General features: G+C 38.8%; 2 protein-coding genes across 42 annotated transcripts in view; one reads left to right on the top strand and one right to left on the bottom strand.

The window, feature by feature from the left end:
- REV3L (REV3 like, DNA directed polymerase zeta catalytic subunit) overlaps positions 1 to 17671 on the bottom strand; it is a 176030-nt gene extending 158359 nt beyond the window's left edge. For 7 of the 10 annotated variants that reach the window (XM_055535164.1, XM_055535162.1, XM_055535165.1 and 4 more), the window contains exon 1: positions 17068 to 17671. In XM_055535164.1, coding sequence (XP_055391139.1) covers positions 17068 to 17206 — 139 coding nt within the window. In that variant the 5' untranslated portion in view covers positions 17207 to 17671. Of the gene's footprint in view, positions 1 to 6958; positions 7087 to 17067 lie in introns of all 10 variants that reach the window. The other 3 variants (XM_055535171.1, XM_055535170.1, XM_055535173.1) reach the window with 2 other exon arrangements.
- The window catches only part of LOC129619803 (uncharacterized), a 100767-nt gene continuing 96822 nt past the window's right edge, over positions 17660 to 21604 (top strand). For 20 of the 32 annotated variants that reach the window (XR_008698149.1, XR_008698141.1, XR_008698133.1 and 17 more), the window contains exon 1: positions 17887 to 18024. Coding sequence is in view for 4 of the 32 variants with exons in the window: in XM_055535183.1 (XP_055391158.1) it covers positions 17850 to 18024 (175 nt within the window). In the remaining 28 variants the exon portion in view is untranslated. Of the gene's footprint in view, positions 18136 to 21604 lie in introns of all 32 variants that reach the window. The other 12 variants (XR_008698129.1, XM_055535183.1, XM_055535181.1 and 9 more) reach the window with 7 other exon arrangements.

Here is a 21604-nt window from a genome sequence, read left to right as displayed (position 1 = left end):
CACACCACTGATTGGTGGCTTCCTTGATTTTTTACCAAATGAAAGAATCTGAATATGGGAAACCTGGGTTCAGTAACCTGGGTTGGGAAGACCCCCCGGAGGGGTGCAAGGCAAACCATTCCAGTATTCTTGCCTGGAGAATCCCCACGGACAGAGCAGCCTGGCGGGCTACAGTCCAGGGGATCCAGAGAGTAGGACAGGACTGAGCAACTAAGCACAGCACAGCTGGTAGCTCAGATGGTAAAGAATCTGCCTGCAATGCAGGAGACCTGGGTTCGATCCCTCGGTCAGGAAGATCCCCTGGAGAAGAAAATGACAACCCACTCCAGTATTCTTGCCTGGAGAATTCCATGGACAGAGGAGTCTGGTGGGCTACAGTCCATGGGGTCCCAAAAAGTTGGACATGACTGAGCGACTAACACTCTTTCTTTAACCATTGATTGTAAGCTACATCCCCTAATGAGCTATAAAAATGGGGAGGGGGAGATAAACATCTTAGATTCAAGTGAATACAAAATAACTCTTCCAGTTTTCCACTAAAATATTTAAGATATGCTGCCTTATTCTCTCCTTTGGAAACAAAATCCATTCAAACAGAAACTGGTCCCCTACTAAAAACTTTCTAAGATGTGTTAGGCTGTATTTTCTCACTCAATACCAAGGTTATATTTTCTCACTCAATACCTCTCCTTCTTCATCTACTCTAAAAACACAACTCTCACTATCAACAAAACTGGAGAACAGCTCTCTTCATTCTGGATGTTAAATGAGCTTCCATCACTGATAAAAATCATCAGAAGTTGTAAGGGCTTTCATAACCTGGAGACTTTCACATAATGTTCTGGAGTAAAGAAAGACAGACAGAAAGCACGGCAAGTTATCCCAGAGTAAGTCTGCTCCCACATGTCAGAGACTGTGCAGTCAGAATGGGTAAAACAAATCTCAGTCCAGCAGGGGCACACAAAATGAATGTTTTCATCTAAGTGGGTTGTGCTCAACTACTAGCTCTGAATAACTGGGAGGGCAATTCCATCAGTTTATAAGCAAAAGTGAAGACAATCAATTGGACTTCCCATACTCTGTCAACTTGCAAACAACAGGACCAGATAAACAGCCTCTTGTTCACAGACTGATAAACTTGGGGCTTATACAAACATTAAGTGCATCTTATTAAACTGCCAAAGAAATGCATCTGTAATGAAAAATGGTACCTGAAAATGTATTTAAGGCAATCAAAATCAATCAATCAATCAATCAAACCTAGAGCTCAAGAAGGGGTATAAGTAGTATGGGATAAACAGATCAGCAGTGGTGCTGCGCTCAGTTGCTCAGTCGTGTGGTGCTCCACACCAAGTTAATACATGGAGGTCAGTTTAAATTGCTCTGTTTAAATTTAATACTCCACCTCATGCAACGAGTTGACTCATTGGAAAAGACTCTGATGCTGGGAGGGATTGGGGGCAGGAGGAGAAGGGGACGAAAGAGGATGAGATGGCTGGATGGCATCACTGACTCGATGGATGTGAGTCTGAGTGAACTCCGGGAATTGGTGGACAGGGAGGCCTGGTGTGCTGTGATTCATGGGGTCGCAGAGAATCGGACACGACTGAGCAACTGAACTGAACTGAAAGATTTTTTAAAGAGAAGATACACAGTTTAAAACATTCAACATTTATAAGATAGTCTTAAAAATTGGGAAGCTGAGAGTACAAAAATATAAAATAAGCTAAACTCCTTGTATTACATAAAAGAAAGTATTTTTTATTTGTTCCCAAATTTTGTAATTAAAGCAACAATTCTGTATATATGCTTTTTAAAATGCTTACTGCATCATGCTTTTTAATAAAACACACAAAACAGAGTCTATGCTGCAAAAAACAGAAACCAGAGAGTTTAAACTGATTTTAAAAAATTATCTATAATGCTATTCAAATGCAGTCTATGAATGAACCATTTGTTATAGGTTTCCAACAAGATAAGTATCAAACTAGAAACTCTTATAGTAGTTTGACAGGGGAATTCTATACCTGTTTAACAATCATTAAAAAAAAAAGGGAGCTTGTATTTTGCTTGTTGGGTTTTCTTTCTCATTTCATTTTTCTAGTACTTACTTTTAATGTATTTTAAATAAGTATCAGAAAAAAAGAGATTCTTCACCATAATTAGTTTGAAAAGTAGTTATATAAGACATATCAGTTATAAAGCTTTATGTGCCAAATAACATCAAAATATACAAAAGTTAAAATAGAGATGCAAGGAAAAAACAAAGAACAAAATAAAGTGGGAAAGTTTCATGACCTATTAGATTAAAATTAAGTAGAGAATGAAAACCAATTATGAAATGTCACATTTTCTTCAGGAAGTCATCTGTTATAAGATGTACCATCGGTTTAGTACCAGCTTTTCAGGAGAAGAAAAATAGCTGTGTTAAATGTACACAGTGTGAGGTGCATTAACCTCAGAAATACTAGAATTTAAAAAAAAAGAATTAATCAAGGAAATAATAGTAGGGCAACAATTTGGTATCAAATAAATAGAAAACTTTGCAACAAAACACTTATAAAGATATTGAAAATATTATAGACCCTAAAGAATACCTCAACAACTTTGAAAAACTAAGAAGTATCTAAAGCATGGCAAAAACTGGTTTTCTACCATTTCCCACTATAAATTACTTAAGGATTCCTGATTGCTTTTGCTTTTTTGATGCTCCTGGGTAAAACTATTATGAAGGTTTGCCAATTTTAAAAACTTTTAAAAACTACATTAAATGACTTAAAACATGCTAATCTCTTCAGCCTTGCAGTTTTCTAATTCACTTCTATATAGAACTCCAGGGAAAAAGTCAAAGTATTCCATAATGTCAGATGCTGCTCTGCTATTCTCTTCCTAGCTCCTTATAACCTTATTAAAAATCCAGGATATTATTAGGATATGGGTAGCAGCATTATTTTGCTTTCTCAAAAAAGGTCACAGTCTGTTTGTCTGTCTTCTTTGTGGCCCACTGGAAAAGTGCTGGCCTAATGTAGCCACCCTCATATAGCTATACGGTTGATTAGGTAAAAGCTGGCTAAAGAGATAAAGGGTTATATGAGAGCATTACCTGAAACACTACCACTATATATATGTGTGTATATACTGCACACATTACACACACAAAAACATACACACTATACAAGACTCAAAGCAACATTATTAACAATTTATTCTAAGTAATAACACCAAAGTATTTTCCACCTATGCTATACACTCAATCATCTAAAAATTACCCTCCAAAGGATGATCCTACTTCTTAGACTGGTCTGTCAAAAGGACCGGTTGTCATGATAGAACCAAACTTATAAGAGAAAGAAGTGTACTGAAGATAGGATCCTTCTGAAACTGTTCATTTTAAGTCAGAGTTTTGAAAGCTAAGTTTTCTTCCATTCCCATACCTAAAACTTAAACCAAGACTCAACTAAATGTGTTCTGAACGCCTCATTTAAGATACAAACTTTTTTATAAAATGAAAAAATAAATGAAACGTATTTACCATAAGAACAAACTAGGAAAAATATTTGTAACTCAATTCACAGATAGGGACCAATTTTCCTAATGTATGAAGAGCTCCTTGGAATCAACAATCAAAAGACCAAGACTCACAATAGAAAAGTGGGTAAAAGATAAACGAGTAGTACCCTGAAAAGGAAATACAAATGGTTCTCAAATATATAGAAGAACACTCAATCTCACTTGTAATAAAAGAATGTAAATTAAAACTACACTGAGATCCATATGTTTTATCTATTAGACTGATAAAGATCAAAATATCTGAGACCATAACCTTGGTGAAAATATGGAAAAAGTCTCATTATTGCTGGTGGGAAACTATAACACAGAAACCACGTTTGTATTATAGTTTTTCTTACTGGGACTATCTTTCTAAGACATTTTTAAAAATGTAGTACACAAGATATATTCAGCCTGGTGTGAGCTGTTGGTCATTAAAAAAAAAAAAAACTATTGTAGTTATCTGCTTTTATAGAATATTGTTCACAAAATGAAAGACAGGTAGATAAGTTTATGAAACTTGGATGATAAAGTAGCAGTATTGACAACAGTACTGCTCCATCTGAGGTCGCCTCATGACAGCTTATTGTGCACTTAGTGGGTGTTTAATTAAATTTTCTGGGTGAATGGGACCAAGAATGATGCTGAGGGATGATCAAAATGGTGTAAAACAAGTGAGAATAAGAAATTAACTAAATTTATCTGAATTGGTAAATTAATTGCTTAAACACTATACTTTTTCAAGAACAAAGCACTGTACACTGACAAATGTTTCCTGAAAAATGAGTCAGCAAGCACAGAGGTATAGCGTACTTTAGCAGTAACGGTCCCCTAGTGAGTCACACAGTTAGGAAACTCCTCCCACACCAACTCCCATCCTGGCTACATGATCTGAAGGCTAGCTGCTGGAAACACATGGATCTCCATCACTCTACCACGAATATCCAGACTATGAGTGACACCATTCTAGGCCAAATAGCTTCCAGATGACCACTCGGCTGACCCAGCCACATAAGCAAGCCCAGACAGAAGCAGGAGCAGAATTGCTGAACTGAGCCCATGCTAGAATGATGGGCCAACAAATGGCTATTGTTTTATACACTAAATTTTGGGGGAGTTTTGTTATATAAAAATCGATACCAGTGGGGAGGTGAATAGGATTGGTGGTCAAGGAAAATTTTTGCTTTACCTGTTTTCTGCTTTTTAAATTTCACAAGAGCATATTCATATACTATTTAATTAACTTATAAAAATATTTTTATATCAGATTGATGTTATAGTAAAGCCCTACTATCACCTTATAAACACATATACATAAAACAAAATAATTCAGTCCAAATGGGAAAATGAATTTGAAAGGAGACATTAATATTGCTCAGGAAAAACAGGGTCAGTACAAAGTTGCAGGGTATATTTAATACAAAAAAAAAATTAGTGAATAAAAATACATTCATGATCAATGTCTTAATAATGGCTATTATCAGATTCTGGAAGTATTAGGAGACATACATCTCAGATTTTGCTTCCCTGCTTCTTCTGTTTATGCAGCTAACGACCTAGTACATATTCCCTCATTTTAGTTCTCACATGCTATGAAGTAAACATAAGCTGAATAACTTCAGGCAAAAGTTAGTTAACCTCTTCATGCCTCATTTCCTCAACTGTAAAATGGGGATAAAAGTACTTAGTTTACAGAGTTGTGAAAATTAAAACACTTAATAAAGTGTTATATAATAAATAATAATAATAAAGTGTTATATAATAAAGTCTTAATAAAATAAGACACTCAGTAAGGGCTCAATAAATGATCTATAACCTCTGTTAGTAAAATGATGTAAACTTAAGGTCTTTTGACTAACTTGGCTTCTATTTTATAACCACTAAGCATCATCAACCAAAGTGTGATACATCAAAATTAATTTGAAAAATTTTCCTAAAGACTTCATTAAAAAAAAAAAGACACTCTTATTAAAAAGCCAAACAAAACCTGGGAATATATATTTTTTTTTAAAAATGAAGAAAACGGAATCTCCAAACAATAACAAATTCATTTGGTCCACATTTCACAATTCTAAATGGGTTGAAAAACCAAAGGTTTCAATTTGCGTGTGTGTTACAAATTCAGAAAAGGCAAAAAAAGGGAGGGATAGTTCCTATTGTCGCCTTTGCAATGGCCTCTGGCACAGACACCTCCAACTCATTCTACTACCATTTAAAACAACAAAAAAAGAAGACTTTAGAAAATAAGGCTCTTTCATAAGAAATACACTTCACTTAAACTGCAATATTGGAAAACTGTAGTTACTCCTTGATCAACGGCTTAACACTGCCCTTTCTCAGGGCAAGATCAGGCCTGGATAGTTTTCTGTCTATATATGGATACATCAACAATTTTAAAAAGAAAAATCAAGCCTGGGTAGGGTACTTAAAAAAAAAAGACAATTTTTCAAGTGTTTTAAACTGGTAATCACCTAGACTTTAGACATGCGAGTCAATGACCAACTGGAAAAAGCCTTATACCACAATGTACAGGTAGTTTAGTCTGTCCTATTGTGAGGAATGAATAAATGCTACAAAAATTCCATTTTTCATTCCAACTCAACTCAATTTAAAGAGCACCTGGTATACACCTAGTAATGTGGCAGATTCCAGACTTAGAAGGGCTGCTGCTGAGTCACTTCAGTCATGTCCGACTCTGTGGGACCCCATAGATGGCAGCCCACCAGGCTCCCTCGCCCCTGGGATTCTCCAGGCAAGAACACTGGAGTGGGTTGCCATTTCCTTCTCCAATGCATGAAAGTGAAAAGTGAAAGGGAAGACGCTCAGTCGTATCGGACTCTTAGCGACCCCATGGACTGCAGCCCACCAGGCTCCTCCATCCATGGGATTTTCCAGGCAAGAGTACTTAGAGGGGTTAGAAAAGAAAGAAGTACTTAGAAGGGTTATAAAGAAAGTAATAGTTATGTTACTATATATGCCAGACAGCTGCTGGTTACTAGTATTTAATCATAATCATCCAGTGAGGTAGAAATTATTAAAACTCATTTTACAGAGGAGGAAATTAAGGCTCACAGAAATAAAATAACTTGTCCAGGGTTTCTCAGCAGGAGTAGGGTCCTGGAATAGGGGTGTGGGGCAGGAGGAACACGAGGGTAGTGCCAAATGACTATTCCTACAGACAAATACAACACTCAGTGTAGTCAGTCCTTTATCAGCAATGTGAAAGGAGGCTAGGACTGTGGGAAACCAAAGAGGATCTTTTGGGAATGGGCAAAGGAGTCACAGAGGCTTTAAAGTGGTTAATCTTTGAGTTGTTACTTTAAGGATGAGTAGATTTATAAACTTCAATGCCAAGGTTCACTCCCACCTCCCCTCATCCCCAATATATCAACCAAAATAAATTACTTACTTGAAATTGAGAAAAACAATTTTGAGAGAAATCTTCCTCAGATATTTTATTCCATAGTTTTAAAACAAATAATATGATGACAGATTAATTTTTAGGTTGCTTTTATGTGGCTTGTCTTGGTTTTTATTCTGAAATGAAATTTAGATTAGTCATTTTCTTGTTCTGAGAAACTAGGAGTATGCCAACATGTTTTAACTTCACATTTTTTTCACATATCAACATGTATTCTTACTTACAGAGTCTTTCATTTCACCATCTCAAACAATAGCTAATTTAATATATAAATTTACTTTGAACTATAAATATATATGCAAAATAAGATAGTTCTTTTAATTCTTGTTATACTTCCTTGTTAATTATAATAAATAGAAGAAAAATAGAAAACTGTTGTTAAACTGTTATATATTACACAAGCATTTTTGAGGTAACACGCTTTTTTAAATTCTTTGAATCATTTATATAGTAAATGCTCTCTTAACCCAAAGAAAATTAAATAACTGTCCCCAAGGAAACTGACCTCAAAATCTTGGTACTTCCCACAGCTACCATCTAAAAAGAAAACAGAATTGGACCAAAAAACCCTTAAATTTTCCAAAGACAATTACTGCTCTTTTTTCTCCAAATTTACACTGTTAGGCATATATTCAATTTCTGCTGCAGAAAACAGTCCAGTTTGCCAATACTAATTAAGCAACAAAATATTTTTCACTTAATAACGAAATACTTAAAAATCTACCAAGAACTGGAAAAAACACAGGTCATCTGGAAAACTTTAAAAATGACAAAAAATAAAAACAAAAAATACCCCACCCAACCACACACCAAAAGGTTACACAGACTGTCATTAAGAGGGTTTTACTTATAATTTGTTTTAGCTTCAAAATGCACCTGCTTTATGTCCAGACAGTGAAGAATTTTTCTTTAAATTGCCTAAGACACCTACTCCTGCCTTATCTGGAAACTCTACGTTAACACAATTTTACCCACAGTTTACTGTACCTCAACTCCCATTATTTATTTCCTCTCTCATTCAGTATCACTGTGGTGTTAAAAAGGCAGTCAGGTACCAAAGTGACATACACCATCCCATGTTCCATATCTTAGTAAGTTTCCAAGTATTTCTCGGAAATATATAAGGCTAATGGCAACATCCTCTGAAGCCTACTTAAACCCAACCTACTTAAAAACTCATTTTCCACTCATTTTTAATTGAACAAATTCTAATCAAATCAAAAGACCAGAAAATGTTTAAGTACAGTACCAGAGGAACTCTGAAAGGTCTCCTGATCCATTGCCTTTCCCTTTGGAAAACTATATACATACAATTCTAGTATCAATTTTTGTTTATATCTGTCCTAAATTCTTGTTATAGACTAATCTATAGACATATATGTTATAGACATTATTTTTTAAAAAGAGAGAGCTACAATCATCACAAAACAAATCCAGCTACAACCTATTCTATGGGAAGAGTCTAAACACTATTGAACACAGTAGGCCCTCTGAGATTTCTAAACTGTGTACATGCTTTTTTTTTTTTTAACAATTCCTCTAAACTTCTGTATGTTTGTCTTTCAATTATAACCAAGGCCTTTCCAATTCTCAGATGTGGGGAGACAGTGTGAGGTAGTAAGAGCTGAGAGTCAAAATCCCCAGTTTTTAGACCCAGGCCCACACCAACCAATTATAGGATATAGGACACTGGACAAATCCTTGAGTTATTCTATCTAGACATCAGTTTCCTTTAAATAAAATGAAAGAATTTCACCAGAACAGTGTTTTCCAACCCCTTTCACATTGTAAATAATATTCATTCAGCACCATAGCCAATAAGAAGTCTTTGGAGGCATCAACATTGTGCTTGATGAGAAAAAATTATGTTTTCTTTATATAATTATGAAAGAAAATTAAACAAAGCTTGTAGCAACATGAATGGATTGCAAATCCAACCTTTTCCACATTAGGAACATTTCAAAATAACAATGATGCTTAATTTTTGCAGAACATACATATGCTATTAGGCAGTCACCTTGCAGCAAGCTAAATGGCACATCAGAAAATGGCTAAGAAGATCCAATAAAGGCAAAGTACAGGCAAGACCTAGGCCCCAGAGCAACATCCTGCCACCCTATCCTTTCATCATCAGATGATGCTCTCTCAAGCACCCAGAGTACAAACTCCAGTAACAGTTCCATGATCCCTTCTCCATAAGAGGCAGCTACAGTCTCTGGTTGGCTGAAGCAGATTTCAAATATCAATGGTAAAGCACTTTCTTTAACGTATTTAAAATACGAAATGGAGCAATAACTGCTGGTTGTGCTCATCATGGGGCTTCCTTGGTGGCTCAGATGGTAAAGAATCTGCCTGCAATGCAGGAGACCCAGGTTCAATTTCTGGGTTGGGAAGATCCCCTGGAGAAGGGAATGACAACCCCACTTCAGTATTCTCACCTGGAGAATCCCATGAACAGAATCCCAAAGGGAGCCTGGCGGGCTACAGTCTATGAGGTCGCAGAGAGTCAGACACAACTGAGCGACTAACACACTTGTGCTGTGCTCATGCGATCTGCTTAAGGAGCCCCACAGCCTGCCTTTAGACTCCACTCTACTAGGGTCTACCACCTCCAGAGAGCCACACAACATCAAGCGGAAGCTCTGAATTAGAAGACCTCTACTAAAACCTAAAATTAAACAGTACTGCAGTAATCATTTAACAACTAAATATTTACAACTACTATGACCTTATATTTTTGTTCTTCCTTACCAATTGTTGCAAGCACAACATAATCTAAAAAAATTAACTTTGAATAAGTATCACATGCACATGGCAACAAACCTCCAAAAGTTACTGAAGAGTATACTTAAAAAAAAATTAGATTCCCACATTTGTCCTGTAGGCCACCAGTTACCCTCACTGGAGGCAACCACTGTTGCAAAATTCTCATGTATCCTTTCAGATATATGTGTACATATATATACAATATATATTTATATATAAATATATATTTATATATAAATATTTAATTTATATTATATATATGTGTGTGTGTATATATATATATTTTTTTTTAAGCCACACAAATGGTAGCATACCACATATGAAGCCTTGCATCTTGCTTTTTTTCCTTTTAACATATCTTAGACACGGCACCAGAGCAGTACATATAGTACTGCCTCATCACTTTAAGGACTTGCCTAATATTCCACTGAAGAGATACACCATAATTTACTTAACTACTGATTCACGCTTAGGTTATTTCCAACCTTTTGCAATGACAAACAATGCTGCCACAAATATTCTTACATGCTCATTTGACACATACATAAAATCTTTAAAAAAATAAAATCCTTGAATGAAGTTGCTAGATCAAAATGTACATGAAAAAGAAAAGAAAGAATAAAAAAACAAGGGAAGAAACTCCCTGGCAGTCCAATGGTTAGACCTCTGTACTTCCAGGGGCCTGGGTTCAATTCATGGTAGGGTAAGTTCCCACAAGCTGCGCTGTGCAGAACCCCCCTCCCTCCAAAAAAGGAAGACAAACTACCAAAATACATATGCATCTTAAATTCTGAAAACGACTTCCAAATTGTTTTCCATAGAAAATGAACATTTTATATTCCCACCAGCAATATGTGAGAATGCCCATTTCCCCTTCCTCTCATCCTCCTCAGGTTATACTGTATAATCAATCTTTTCTAATTAGGGATAAAAGGTATTTTGTAGTTTTAATTTACATCTTCATTATAATAAAATCACACATCTTTTCCTAAGAATTCTCTTTGTTCACTTTTTCTATTGGATTATTTTCTAGGAGCTCTTTGTATATTAAGAAGAAATTAATCTTTTGTGAAAAGTGTACAAGTAAGCTTTACCAGTCTATTTCTATTTTAAGTTTATAATTTTTGTCTCTATATAGAATTTTACTTTACATTGTAAAACTCAGCAATCTGGCTTCAGTTCTGTATCATACTTTGAAAGGCCTTCACCATTCCTGCTACTGTTAAGTCACTTTAGTCGTGTCCAACTCTGTGCGACCCAAGAAGACAGCAACCCACCAGGCTCCCCTGTCCCTGGGATTCTCCAGGCAAGAACACTGGAGTGGGTTGCCATTTCCTTCTCCAAAGCATGAAAGTGAAAAATGAAAGTGAAGTCGCTCAGTCGTGTCCGACTCTTCGAGACCCCATGGACTGCAGCCTACCAGGCTCCTCCACCCATGGGATTTTCCAGGCAAGAGTACTGGAGTGGGATGCCATTGCCTTCTTCACCATTCCTAGATTAAAATAATTATCTTATGTTTTTTGTTTGTTTCTACATTTAAATCTTCTGACTCATCTGGAAGCCAAGTTTTTACTTTTCCAGATAACTAAGTAGCTATTCCAACACTCAGTATTAAAGAATCTTCTTCCCTACTAATAGGAAAGGTAGCATCCATTATCATACACTTAAGTTCTTACACACAAGTCAATTTCTGACCTCTGCTCTATTTCATTTTGCTGTGTCAAAGATATGCTACACTGCAAAAAAATTTAAAATTTAAATCAGTTTACATATAAATAAGTATAATAAAACCAGAAATTATTGGCTTTCTTTAATATAAGAATAATTCTGCAGTTCCTAAACTGAATTTATATAATCAAATTAAACACTTTCATCATGCAATCACATATTTTAGTTGATACTTATTTGGGAGCCCAATATCAAACTCAAGGCTTTTTCTCATGTTTCTGATAGTTTTTCCTTAATTTTGTATATATATTCTTTGCAAATTATAAAATAAATATATTCTCTGCAGAAAAGCTGAAAAATACAAACTACACCTCCTAGAGATAAGCAACCTTTATATTTCGGTGCATTTTTAATAAATTATTATTTCATAAACTGATGTTTCTCACATAATACACTGATAGCACTTTCCTGTATTATTTTATATTATACTTATATAATGATCATGAAAACATGATTTTAATGACAAATTCTACTAAATATGCCCAATTTATGTAACCACTTCTCGGTTGCTGAACATTTGGGGTTGTTCCCTGTTATGTCTACCATCTATTATTAATTCTTGCAACAATGCTTGAATTTCAAGCACTGTGGTAAGCAACCAACCATTGGCTGTATAATGGTGAGCAAAAATGAACACATTACCAGCATTTATGGAGGTAACTGGGAAAAACAAACATTAATCTCCTATGTATATAAAAATGACAACTACAGCAAGTGTTATGAAGGAAAGTTTATGAAGCTTTGAGAGTCTATGGTAGGGAAGGCTTCCCTGAGGAAAGATAAATTGGAGTTTAGGTGAAGGAAAAGGAAAAACATTCTAGGCAGAGGGAACAGCAGGTTCAAAGGCCTCATTGTGGGAGGAGCATGGCAAGAATAAGGGACTGAAATAAGGTCAATATGGCTGGAACATAAAGAGCAAGGCAAGAAGGACATGGCTCAAGCCATGACTGGATAGAGAGGCAGGGGCCAAACTGTGCAAGACCTTGTAAGACATGTAGACACCACCACATAAGACATGTAGCTTTGTCCTTATCCTAAATGCAATGGAAAACTACTGAAGCATACCAAGTAGTAGGGGGATATAATAAGGTTTGCATTTTGAAAAGATCTCTCTGATTACAGTGTAGAAAACAGATTAGAGGGGAACAGAATAGATTGGGGTAGGCCAAGATTAGGAGGCTATTGTTGTAAACGCATCCAAAAATGCTAGTAGTTTAGACTAGGGTGGTGATGGATAATGAAAGAAATAGACGGATTCAAAAGATAACCAGATTTTGTCAAAAGATTTACATTCGTAGATCAAAATCCCTAAAACTGAAATTATTGGGTCAAAAAGCATTTCAAGGATTCTGCTATGCATTGCCAAGCTACTGGGCCAAGAGCAGTTTTCTTTTCATTTGTGAATTACCTTGTATCTGTTCCTCTATTAGAATTTTAAAATTCTTTTGAAATTCCTTTAAAATGACTTAATCCATACTTCCTTCATGAAGCCTTCCCTGACTCCCCTTTTGGCCTGCCAGGTGGTCACTGAACACATCCTCTCTGAGTCCTCACTTTGTCTTATTCACATTTCTTTTATATTCCAATTAAACTATGTTTGAATTATGTTTACATGTCTATCATCTCTCCTACATTGTGAGCTTGTGGAGGGTAAAAGTTGTTCATAAGTTGTTCGTTTAAAAAACAGCTCAATATATGTACTAAGTTCTCATTAAGTGTTCACTGAATAAACTGAATCACATATTACAAGATTCCACTGTGTCCACAGATTTTAGAGGACTCCTGTTTAATAAGCTTCTGATTAACTTACGGGTTATTTAAGTCAAGCGTAACACAGAAACCTAATAAAATTTGGAACTCGGGCTTCAGATACATACTAAAGTGACTAATTTTGTTTGTGGTAAAACACTACATCTCAGTAGTGCTCCTGAAAAATCTTTCTAATATTTATATTCAATAGGTATTGTGTTATGTTAAAATATTGTTAAATGATTTAGCAAAAAAAAAAAAAAAAAGGCTATGAACAAACAAGACTTTTATTAGAGAAATTATTTGTCATCTAAGTTGTTGATAATTCATTAGCTGGAGGAAGACTGGGCAGGGGGTAGGGGGATGATGGCAGAGTTCCTTACAGTACTCTTCAAGTCAAGCAGCTCCCTCTATAGTCTGTTTGGCCTACTTTGTTTAATTACTTGCTTTGTGAACATCTCGCTCACGCTCTTTTATTTACTCCTTCTCTGCATCTCAGCAGGGAAGCTTTTGAAACGATAATTCTGTTTTAAATTGATGCTGAGAAAACTGAGAAAGCTGTCTAAGCTCAACATGAAGTGAGTTACATCAGGCAACTAATAAGCAAGAGTTGGGATGTGGTAACTGGGCAGCTTCCCAGATTCACCTGAGTCAGTTCCTCATAGTAAAGCCCTAGGATTTTGAAATAAAATCCCAGAACACTCACACCCATATTCAAATCTAAGTGAAAAAAAAAAAAAAAAACGCTGTCTTGTACTGTAGTTAGGTATAACTTGGGTTCCCTCCACTAAAACAAGTTACCAAAAAGTTGTTAAATTGCTCAATACATTGTATGTCAAAACAATATTCAAGTCATTTTTAAATGAGTGAAAGAAAACCAAAAGATGTTTTTGAGTTTTTAAAAATAATTCCATCACTTACATATAGAAAATTTAAGTGATTCTCTCAGGAACCAATATCCTCAACCAGCATGGGATTAAATCAGTCAGGATTTACCATTCAAATCTGAATGTACCAGTTTTTAAAATACCTTTTCAAATTTCACCAACTTAAGATATGAGAGCTTTTAAACCTAATACACTAAATTTATTTCTTAAATTACTCAAATATGCCCTCAAAACATAGGACAATAGGAAGTCAACTGGACTGTTTTCTAAAGCAGAAAAATACTTTTCATGCAATAATAGAAAAACTGAACTAGTAAAACTCTAATAAATGAATTGGTTCAAAATTTTATAATGTACATCTGAAATGGTCCCTTTATTTGGAAGATTTCTTCTGCTGCTATTTTTCACAATTTCACTTGAAACGCAAACTCAGTTTAAAAACATTTTCTCCAAACCAACGTAAGGAATTGAGGATTCCCAAAATTAACTACTATATAGGAAAAACTTAATTTTATGAGTCTGTAATATAGATGTACCGTGTTACAATTTTTCATTAATTTTACTAATTAGTAGATATATAAACAGTTTGTGATTTCAAACAATAAATCTGTTTTCATTAAAAATTCTAGCATTCAAACTAGAGAACCAAATTGACTTTTTTTATATATTATTTTCAAAATTTATTTTACTAGGTGGCTGGACTGGTTTTCTTTGGGGAGACAATTCAGAAGCAGATAATAGGATAGTTTTTGTTTATGCTTATTAACATTAATTTTACGTGCTAGAAATGATGACTTGATTTCTGAAAGCTGTAAACTCTAAATGTATGCCAGTGACATCAAAATTTTTCACCTTTTGAGGAAACACAAAAATTTTATAGTAAACTCAATTTAATAATCCTACAACTTACAGTTTGAAATTCTCTGTATGAAGTTTTGTATCTTTCAATGTATATACCAAAAAACTCTGATTTACATTATACATTTCAAGGTGTATTTTTTAAAATCCAGTTTTTTTTTTTAAAGGGGGAGTGATGCTGGTAATCTATTGTAAGATGGCCAAGAGGAAAGAAATAAGTATTTCTTTCACGTCTTTTTTTAATACTGAGAAACAAAAGTATACCATATTCTTTATTTTTTTAAGAATTTTTTTCATATAATAAAATTACTACTAGCTCACAGTGAAATTTTTTGTCCACAAACAAAACTTGCCTATAAAACAAAGCTTGCAAATCACTCAAAGATACATATTTAATGACTAGTGTAGAAAAAAAAATTATGTGTAGAAAAGTAACCCAAACCATATAAATTGTAATACCCAGTATATGCCACAGTATTAGCACGTCCCCTGATAATTTCAAAATGTGGCTGAACAGAGTTATATCAACATCACTATCTTATTTTTCCTCTGTACCTGAAGTGAAAAAAAAAAAACAACAGTATATTACACTGAAATTCCAATTAGAAATAAATACAGCACCACTATACTTAAAAGGGCAGAAAATCTATCCTTTAAAACATTTTATTGCCTCTATTCTCCAGCCTCTAAGTTTCAGGTGTTACACTTTCAACAAATTGTTAACAGCATTCAAATGCCCCAACTTAAAAACTCCATATCATCAAAAGCTTTGTCACTATTTTAAAAAGAAATATCAAATATCATTCTATCAAATCTCACTAACAACACTGAAATTTTTAACGACGAGAATTCACATTAAAAGATAACTGCTTAGAATGAGTGCTTGAGTTTGGAAAGTGCTATTATCTTGATAGCCCACAGGAAAACTGACTGTAGTAATAAGATGAATGGTGATTAGGGCAAGGAGCATCAAGTGGGAAATGCTATCTAAAATCCCATAGGGCAGTACATAGCTAGAGAGTATCTCTTTCTAGGAGGCAGCTCCATTATTTCACATAGGCAGTTCAAAGCGTGTAGAAAAGCAAAACAATTTAAAACCTTGCAAATCTGGCCACTATCCTACTTACACTATCATAAATTCCCAAGAGCTTCGGAGAATGTAGCTTCTGTCTCCCCACCCCACTTGTTCGAAATAGTTTTTGAAAACAAAACAGCCTATTAAAAAGCGTATTGTCTTAAACGTATGTGTATTTAAAATGCAATCCTACAACCCAGCATAGGGACATTTCTTTAATGTTTGCGTTGCTGGGCTTAGCTGTGGTTCTTATGAAATTGACGCTATTAAGTGGGATGTTTTACACTGGGCGACATAAACATGCATTTCCTACTTCCGCGGATACACACTTCCCTGAAAGCAACGCACCTGGGGGCGCAGCCCTGCCCCCAGACTCCTAGGCTTTACTTGAAACTCTAAGGAGTTACGACCTGCCCTCACAGCAGAACCACATGGTCACTTCAATGAGAAAGATTATCTGGCCCCAGGCGCCACTCTTCAGCCCACAGCATCTCCAGAAGGGGCAGAGGAGAGCGCTGCTGAGAAGAAGGGACGAGGAGTGACTGACAACAGAGCTGACACTTCCCTACTCCTCAAGCCGTTTCCATCAAGGGGCACTTGGGAGACGCAGAGGGTGTCCGAGGTCCCACCAGTCACCCACCTCAGAGAGGGGCCCTGCGCGCCCGCTCACGGAAGACATGGCGCGGCCACCTGACCCCGTCCTCCGGGGCGAGAGCGACGCCCGCTCCGCCTGCCCGCGCGACCCCGAGTGTGCGGACCCGGCTCCCGACCGCCGCACGCAGTGTAAACACTCGGCGCCCGCCGCCTCCCCGCCTGGGGTTGGATGGGGGGAGAAGGGGGCGGAACGCTCGCGCGGACCCACATTTTTGCGCCTCTTGTCATGCTCGGGAGAAAAAGGCAAGGAGAGCGAAGGGGAGGGAAGACGCGGCAGCGATCAGCCGAGAGGGCCGGCGCCGGTGGCGTGCGCGCGAGTGCGCGGCGGGGAGAGCTGCCCGGGCGCCCGCCGCTCCCGCCCGCTCCCCGCGCCCGCTTACCTGCCGGGGTCGCTCCGAAGATTCGCACCACCGGCACCTTCTTGACAGGGGCCTGGGTGAGGGGGGATTGGCAGATATCCAGCCCCTGCAGCGGGCTGGCCATGTAGTAGTCGGCAGTCACTATCCTCACTGAAAACATGTTTGCCGCCGCCGCCGCCGCCTCCTCTTCACTAGCGACCTGGCAACGGCAGCAGCAGCGGCGGTTCCTTCCGCAGCGGCGGCCCCACAGCAGCGGCGGCGGCGGCGGCGGCGCCCCCTCCCCTCACACTCAGACACGGCGAGCCGCGGCGGCGGGCGGGGCGGCGTGGGCACTGCTGCCGCCGCCTCCTCAGGAGCACCCGGCGAAGGGCGACCGGGGAGAAGCCCTCGCGCTTTCGTCGGTGCTGCTGCTGGTGCTACCGCCACTGCCGCCGCCGCCGGGAATTACACGGGCTCCTCGGTCCCCGGCTGCAGCTCTTGTTGCCATGATGATGATGTCACGGACGCAACCACTGGGGGAGGGGAGAAGGGGTTGTGTGTGTGAGCGTGTGGGGCGAAGGGAGGGCCAAGAGTAGTTGGGGGAGGGGACACGGCGGGAAAGGGAGGGAGCGGGGCGGGCACCCGAGCGGGACACCCACGCGGGGGGCCGAGTAGGTGTTTTCTCCCCCCGCCCCCGGACACGCCGCGAGGGCGGAGGCTGCAGGAGAGCCGGGCCCGCGCTGGGCACGGGGAATCGATGACTCGGCCGGTGGGCACGGCCACCTGGGGTGAGGGGCAGCGGAGGGAGGGGCGGCGGAGCACCGATGTCATGGATGGGCTCGGAGGGCCCGGCGGGGAGGGGGGCGCCAGTGTTCAGGGTCGTTTTTTGGCGGCTAGGCGGGATTGGCCGGAGCCGCGGCGATCGCGCTCGCCTCGCCGACCGCCATTTCACATCCTGCAGAGAAGGCGGGGGCAGCCGCGGAAACGGCCTTTTACAAGGTAAGAAAACCCGCCCGCGGGAGCGGGGCGGGGGGAAAGGCGAGGCGCAGATCTCGTGCCGCCGCGGCCTCGCGGGAGGCGGGGGCGGTGGACGCAGCCGGCCCTTCTCAGGTAACGCCGCGGCCTCGCGCGTGGCCCAGGGGCGGTGCGAAGGGCGGGGGCGCGCGAGCGCGGGCTTCGGCCTATAAAAGGGCCGCCCCGCCGTTCCCTCCCGAACGTGCGAGACGCCGGGCCCCCTCCTCCTCCTTCGCCGCCGTTCTGCAGTGTCTGCACCCGGCCGCTTAATGAGATTTATTCACGCTCGGCTCTGCTCATCTTTGCCAGGGGTTGGCAGATCCAGTGCACAGGGATTTCCCACAGCGGTGTTTTTCTCCCGCCCCTTTGCTTCCCTCTCGCCGTAGTATATCCTTCCTTGGTTTCCTCCCGGGGCCCGCAGGCTGCGTCCCGGGCGCGCGCCTGGACATGTAAGGACTTGTCAGTTCCCAGTGACCTCCCTCCTCCCCTCCCTTCCCCGGCGGAATGTAGGATTAAGAGCCCTTCAGCGAAATTTTTGGCCAAAGAAAAAGGCCCATGAAAGTCACCGCATCAGATGTGGACTCCCAGTGTTACTCATTAATGGTTTGTGTGAGGGTTTACTAGCCTAAGGCCAGAAAGCAAAAGGGAAGGACTGTTAGACAAAACAACTTCATCCAAAAAGGAGGGGTGCGGTTGTGAAAGCGAGGGGGGAAAAAGAGGGTAGTAAGCGATGCAGCTGGGTTGTCCATAATATTGGAACCGTTAGGTTTTTGTCTGACTTGGTCACTAACACTGGGCGTGACCTTGGACAAATTGGGTTTTTTTCGGGGCCTCAGTTTGCTCATCTGTGAAACGAGAGTTTTCACTTAAAATTTTATAAGTTTCTTCCCAGCAAAATTATTTAAGCAGTAGACGGCAAAAACCGTGGTTTCAAGTTTGAAATATACCACTGAATTAGGACTTTTGACAGTCATTTTCAGTCTATCCAAATTAGAGATCATTCTTTCACACATGTATTTCCAGGTGTATTTTAATGGTTAATAGGTTGCTATATATTTGAAGTGTTGTGAGAGAGATCCTCATTTGGAAATACTGTGGTTCTCAAAGTAGGAAAACCAGAAAGCTCAAAGGGACACAGCACTGGTAAGCTGTCTATAAATTCCATGACATACAATGCTAATAAGAATCTGTGCTCCAGGGAGTTGGAGACTGATTACCACATCAAATTAGCCTGCGTTTTCAACCTGAGAGCATGATTATAAACATATCTTGCAAGATTTCTACTAATACCCAGAAAATTACCTAGTATTTTAAGAGGCAAAATCTTTTAAGTTGATTTAAGTTTTAGAAGGCAATGGAAATGATTTTAAAAAAGGACTACCATACAAAATGCGATTTCTGGAAAAATATCTTGTACAAACTGAATATCAGATGCACAGTACCAGTGATTCTCACAGTATTCTATGCCACTAGAGTGTTCTTTAAAATTTAATATTTTGAAAAAAGATTTAATAGCTTGGCCCCTACTAAATCACATTTTTGAGGGATGGGACCTGGAAATCTGTATTGTTAGCAACTGCACCTACCACTGTTGTGGTTCTTCGGTGATATAAAATCATGAATGCCTGTACTATATTACAATCTAGTAAATCCATAATATTTATACTATTCCTAACTAGAAAAAGGTAAGTGTTCTTGCCTGGGAAATCCCATTGACAGAGGAGCCTGGTGGGCTACAGTCCATGGGTCACAAGAGTTGAACACAATTTAGTGACTAAACAATTAGCAACCATCAAATTCACAGATTAGCTATTTCTAGAAAATGTTTTCTTTCCTCCTACCTCTTAAATCAACATCATTTACTTTAAGAAAAGGCAGTTGCAACCACCATTCAGATCCTTCTAGAACTCCAAGGAAGGAATGTTCACTCTTGAAGAAAAATATTTGCAACATGAAATTAGGATATTGTGTCCAGTTGCATGTAATTAAATTAATGGTCAGATTGAAAACCTGACAATACTTACCTAATTAATCACTGTCAAATGTGTTTTATAAATATATTCTTCAGAGGTAAGAAAGAGCTCTGGACTCTTGAGTTAGAGAATGAAAAACCATCATTTACTAGGTAAATGAGTTTGGAAAGATAACTGTTTTGGGGGGGTTTTCCTCATCTATGAAATGGAGAATAATTCCTGTTTGAACTTTTATGGGATATTATATGACATAATGTATGTGAAAGTATCAAAATAAACTTTGACGTCCAGACATTTAACTCATCTGAAAACAGTAAAATCATTTGGAACTCTTACCTACATACAATATGAGAAATGCCGAAATTGAACTCGATACTCAATAACCGTAAAGCATCTTTTTTAGTTGTTACTGTTAAGTGACTATTTGCCAATGATTTGAGATATAGTGAGAAAGCAGACATGTTTCCTGCTCTTAGAGGTTTTATAGTCTAGCATCACAGAAATGTATTACAGTCATATCAATGAACATTTGATCATCTCTTCTAGTTCACTGACCTATGCTCATCATGTCATGCCTTTAGTAAAAGCCTGCTCAGCCTTCTGTACTAATACCGTTCAATGTCTATTAGCATCTGCCTCTTAGCAATTTATAATCTAGAACAGAAAGCAATGGATACCATAATTTTTTGGCAGATATTATAAGATGGCTTACTCAACACTTATCCAACCCCCTTCTAGCTTGCTTTTCTGTGCTTTAGAAGTTAGAAAATTGTAAAATACTGTTTCAACACTGCCTTGCAACTAGAATACTGGCATGGATAAGTGGTGTGCTGGTAAGTCATTAAGGATGGCTGGAGGAGGGGAAAGACCCTGATTTCTAGTACTGACCAATTTTCATTGTGTGAATACTCCCAAGCTATCAAAGTGGTTTCACTGAATGGGGAGTTAGTTGGAGAAGAAGCTGAGGATTACCAGCTAGCTTCGGCCTTTCACTGCATGCGACCTAGTTTCCAGCAATTAAATGCGCCCATTCAAGACATAGACCTGAAAATGAGCAACACAATGCCTCAACTGCACTCAGGGCAATGGGATTTTCTGGCAAACACCATGGCAGAGGTGTCTGATTCTTCTGAGTAGCTGGGGAGGAATTCTGGCATCCGTTTTGGGAGTCATAGGTGCTGTGGCAAGTGGTGCTACGGTGGGTTTCTGCTAGAATAGCAATGTGATGTGGGATGAATGTTCTTCCTCGTGTGGTTTTTTTCTGGATGTTGTTTCTAGCGATGTATTATCCAAGCCTGATTGTTTGGTCCTCTCAGGGATCTATGAGCTAAGTACTATCCTTTAATCCCTTGCTGCTTAAACTAGCTCAGTCACAGTCAGCTACACAGTTTGTTGAGCCCAGAGCAAAATGAAAAAATGTAGGGCCCCTGTTCACAAAGCAGGAAAAAAATTGCCATTACATGTACTGAAAATATAAGGCTTTTTCTTTCTTCTGTCATCTCTCCCTCAACTTGTGCTGTTTTTTAAATTTGTGTTTTAATGTCATTCTGAGTATATAAAAATTAGAATTTTAGATTATTAGGATGAATTTT

The sequence above is a fragment of the Bubalus kerabau genome, chromosome 9 (assembly GCF_029407905.1).
Source record: "Bubalus kerabau isolate K-KA32 ecotype Philippines breed swamp buffalo chromosome 9, PCC_UOA_SB_1v2, whole genome shotgun sequence".
In the NCBI taxonomy this organism is placed as follows: domain Eukaryota; kingdom Metazoa; phylum Chordata; class Mammalia; order Artiodactyla; family Bovidae; genus Bubalus; species Bubalus kerabau.
This window is presented reverse-complemented; position numbering and strand designations above follow the sequence as displayed.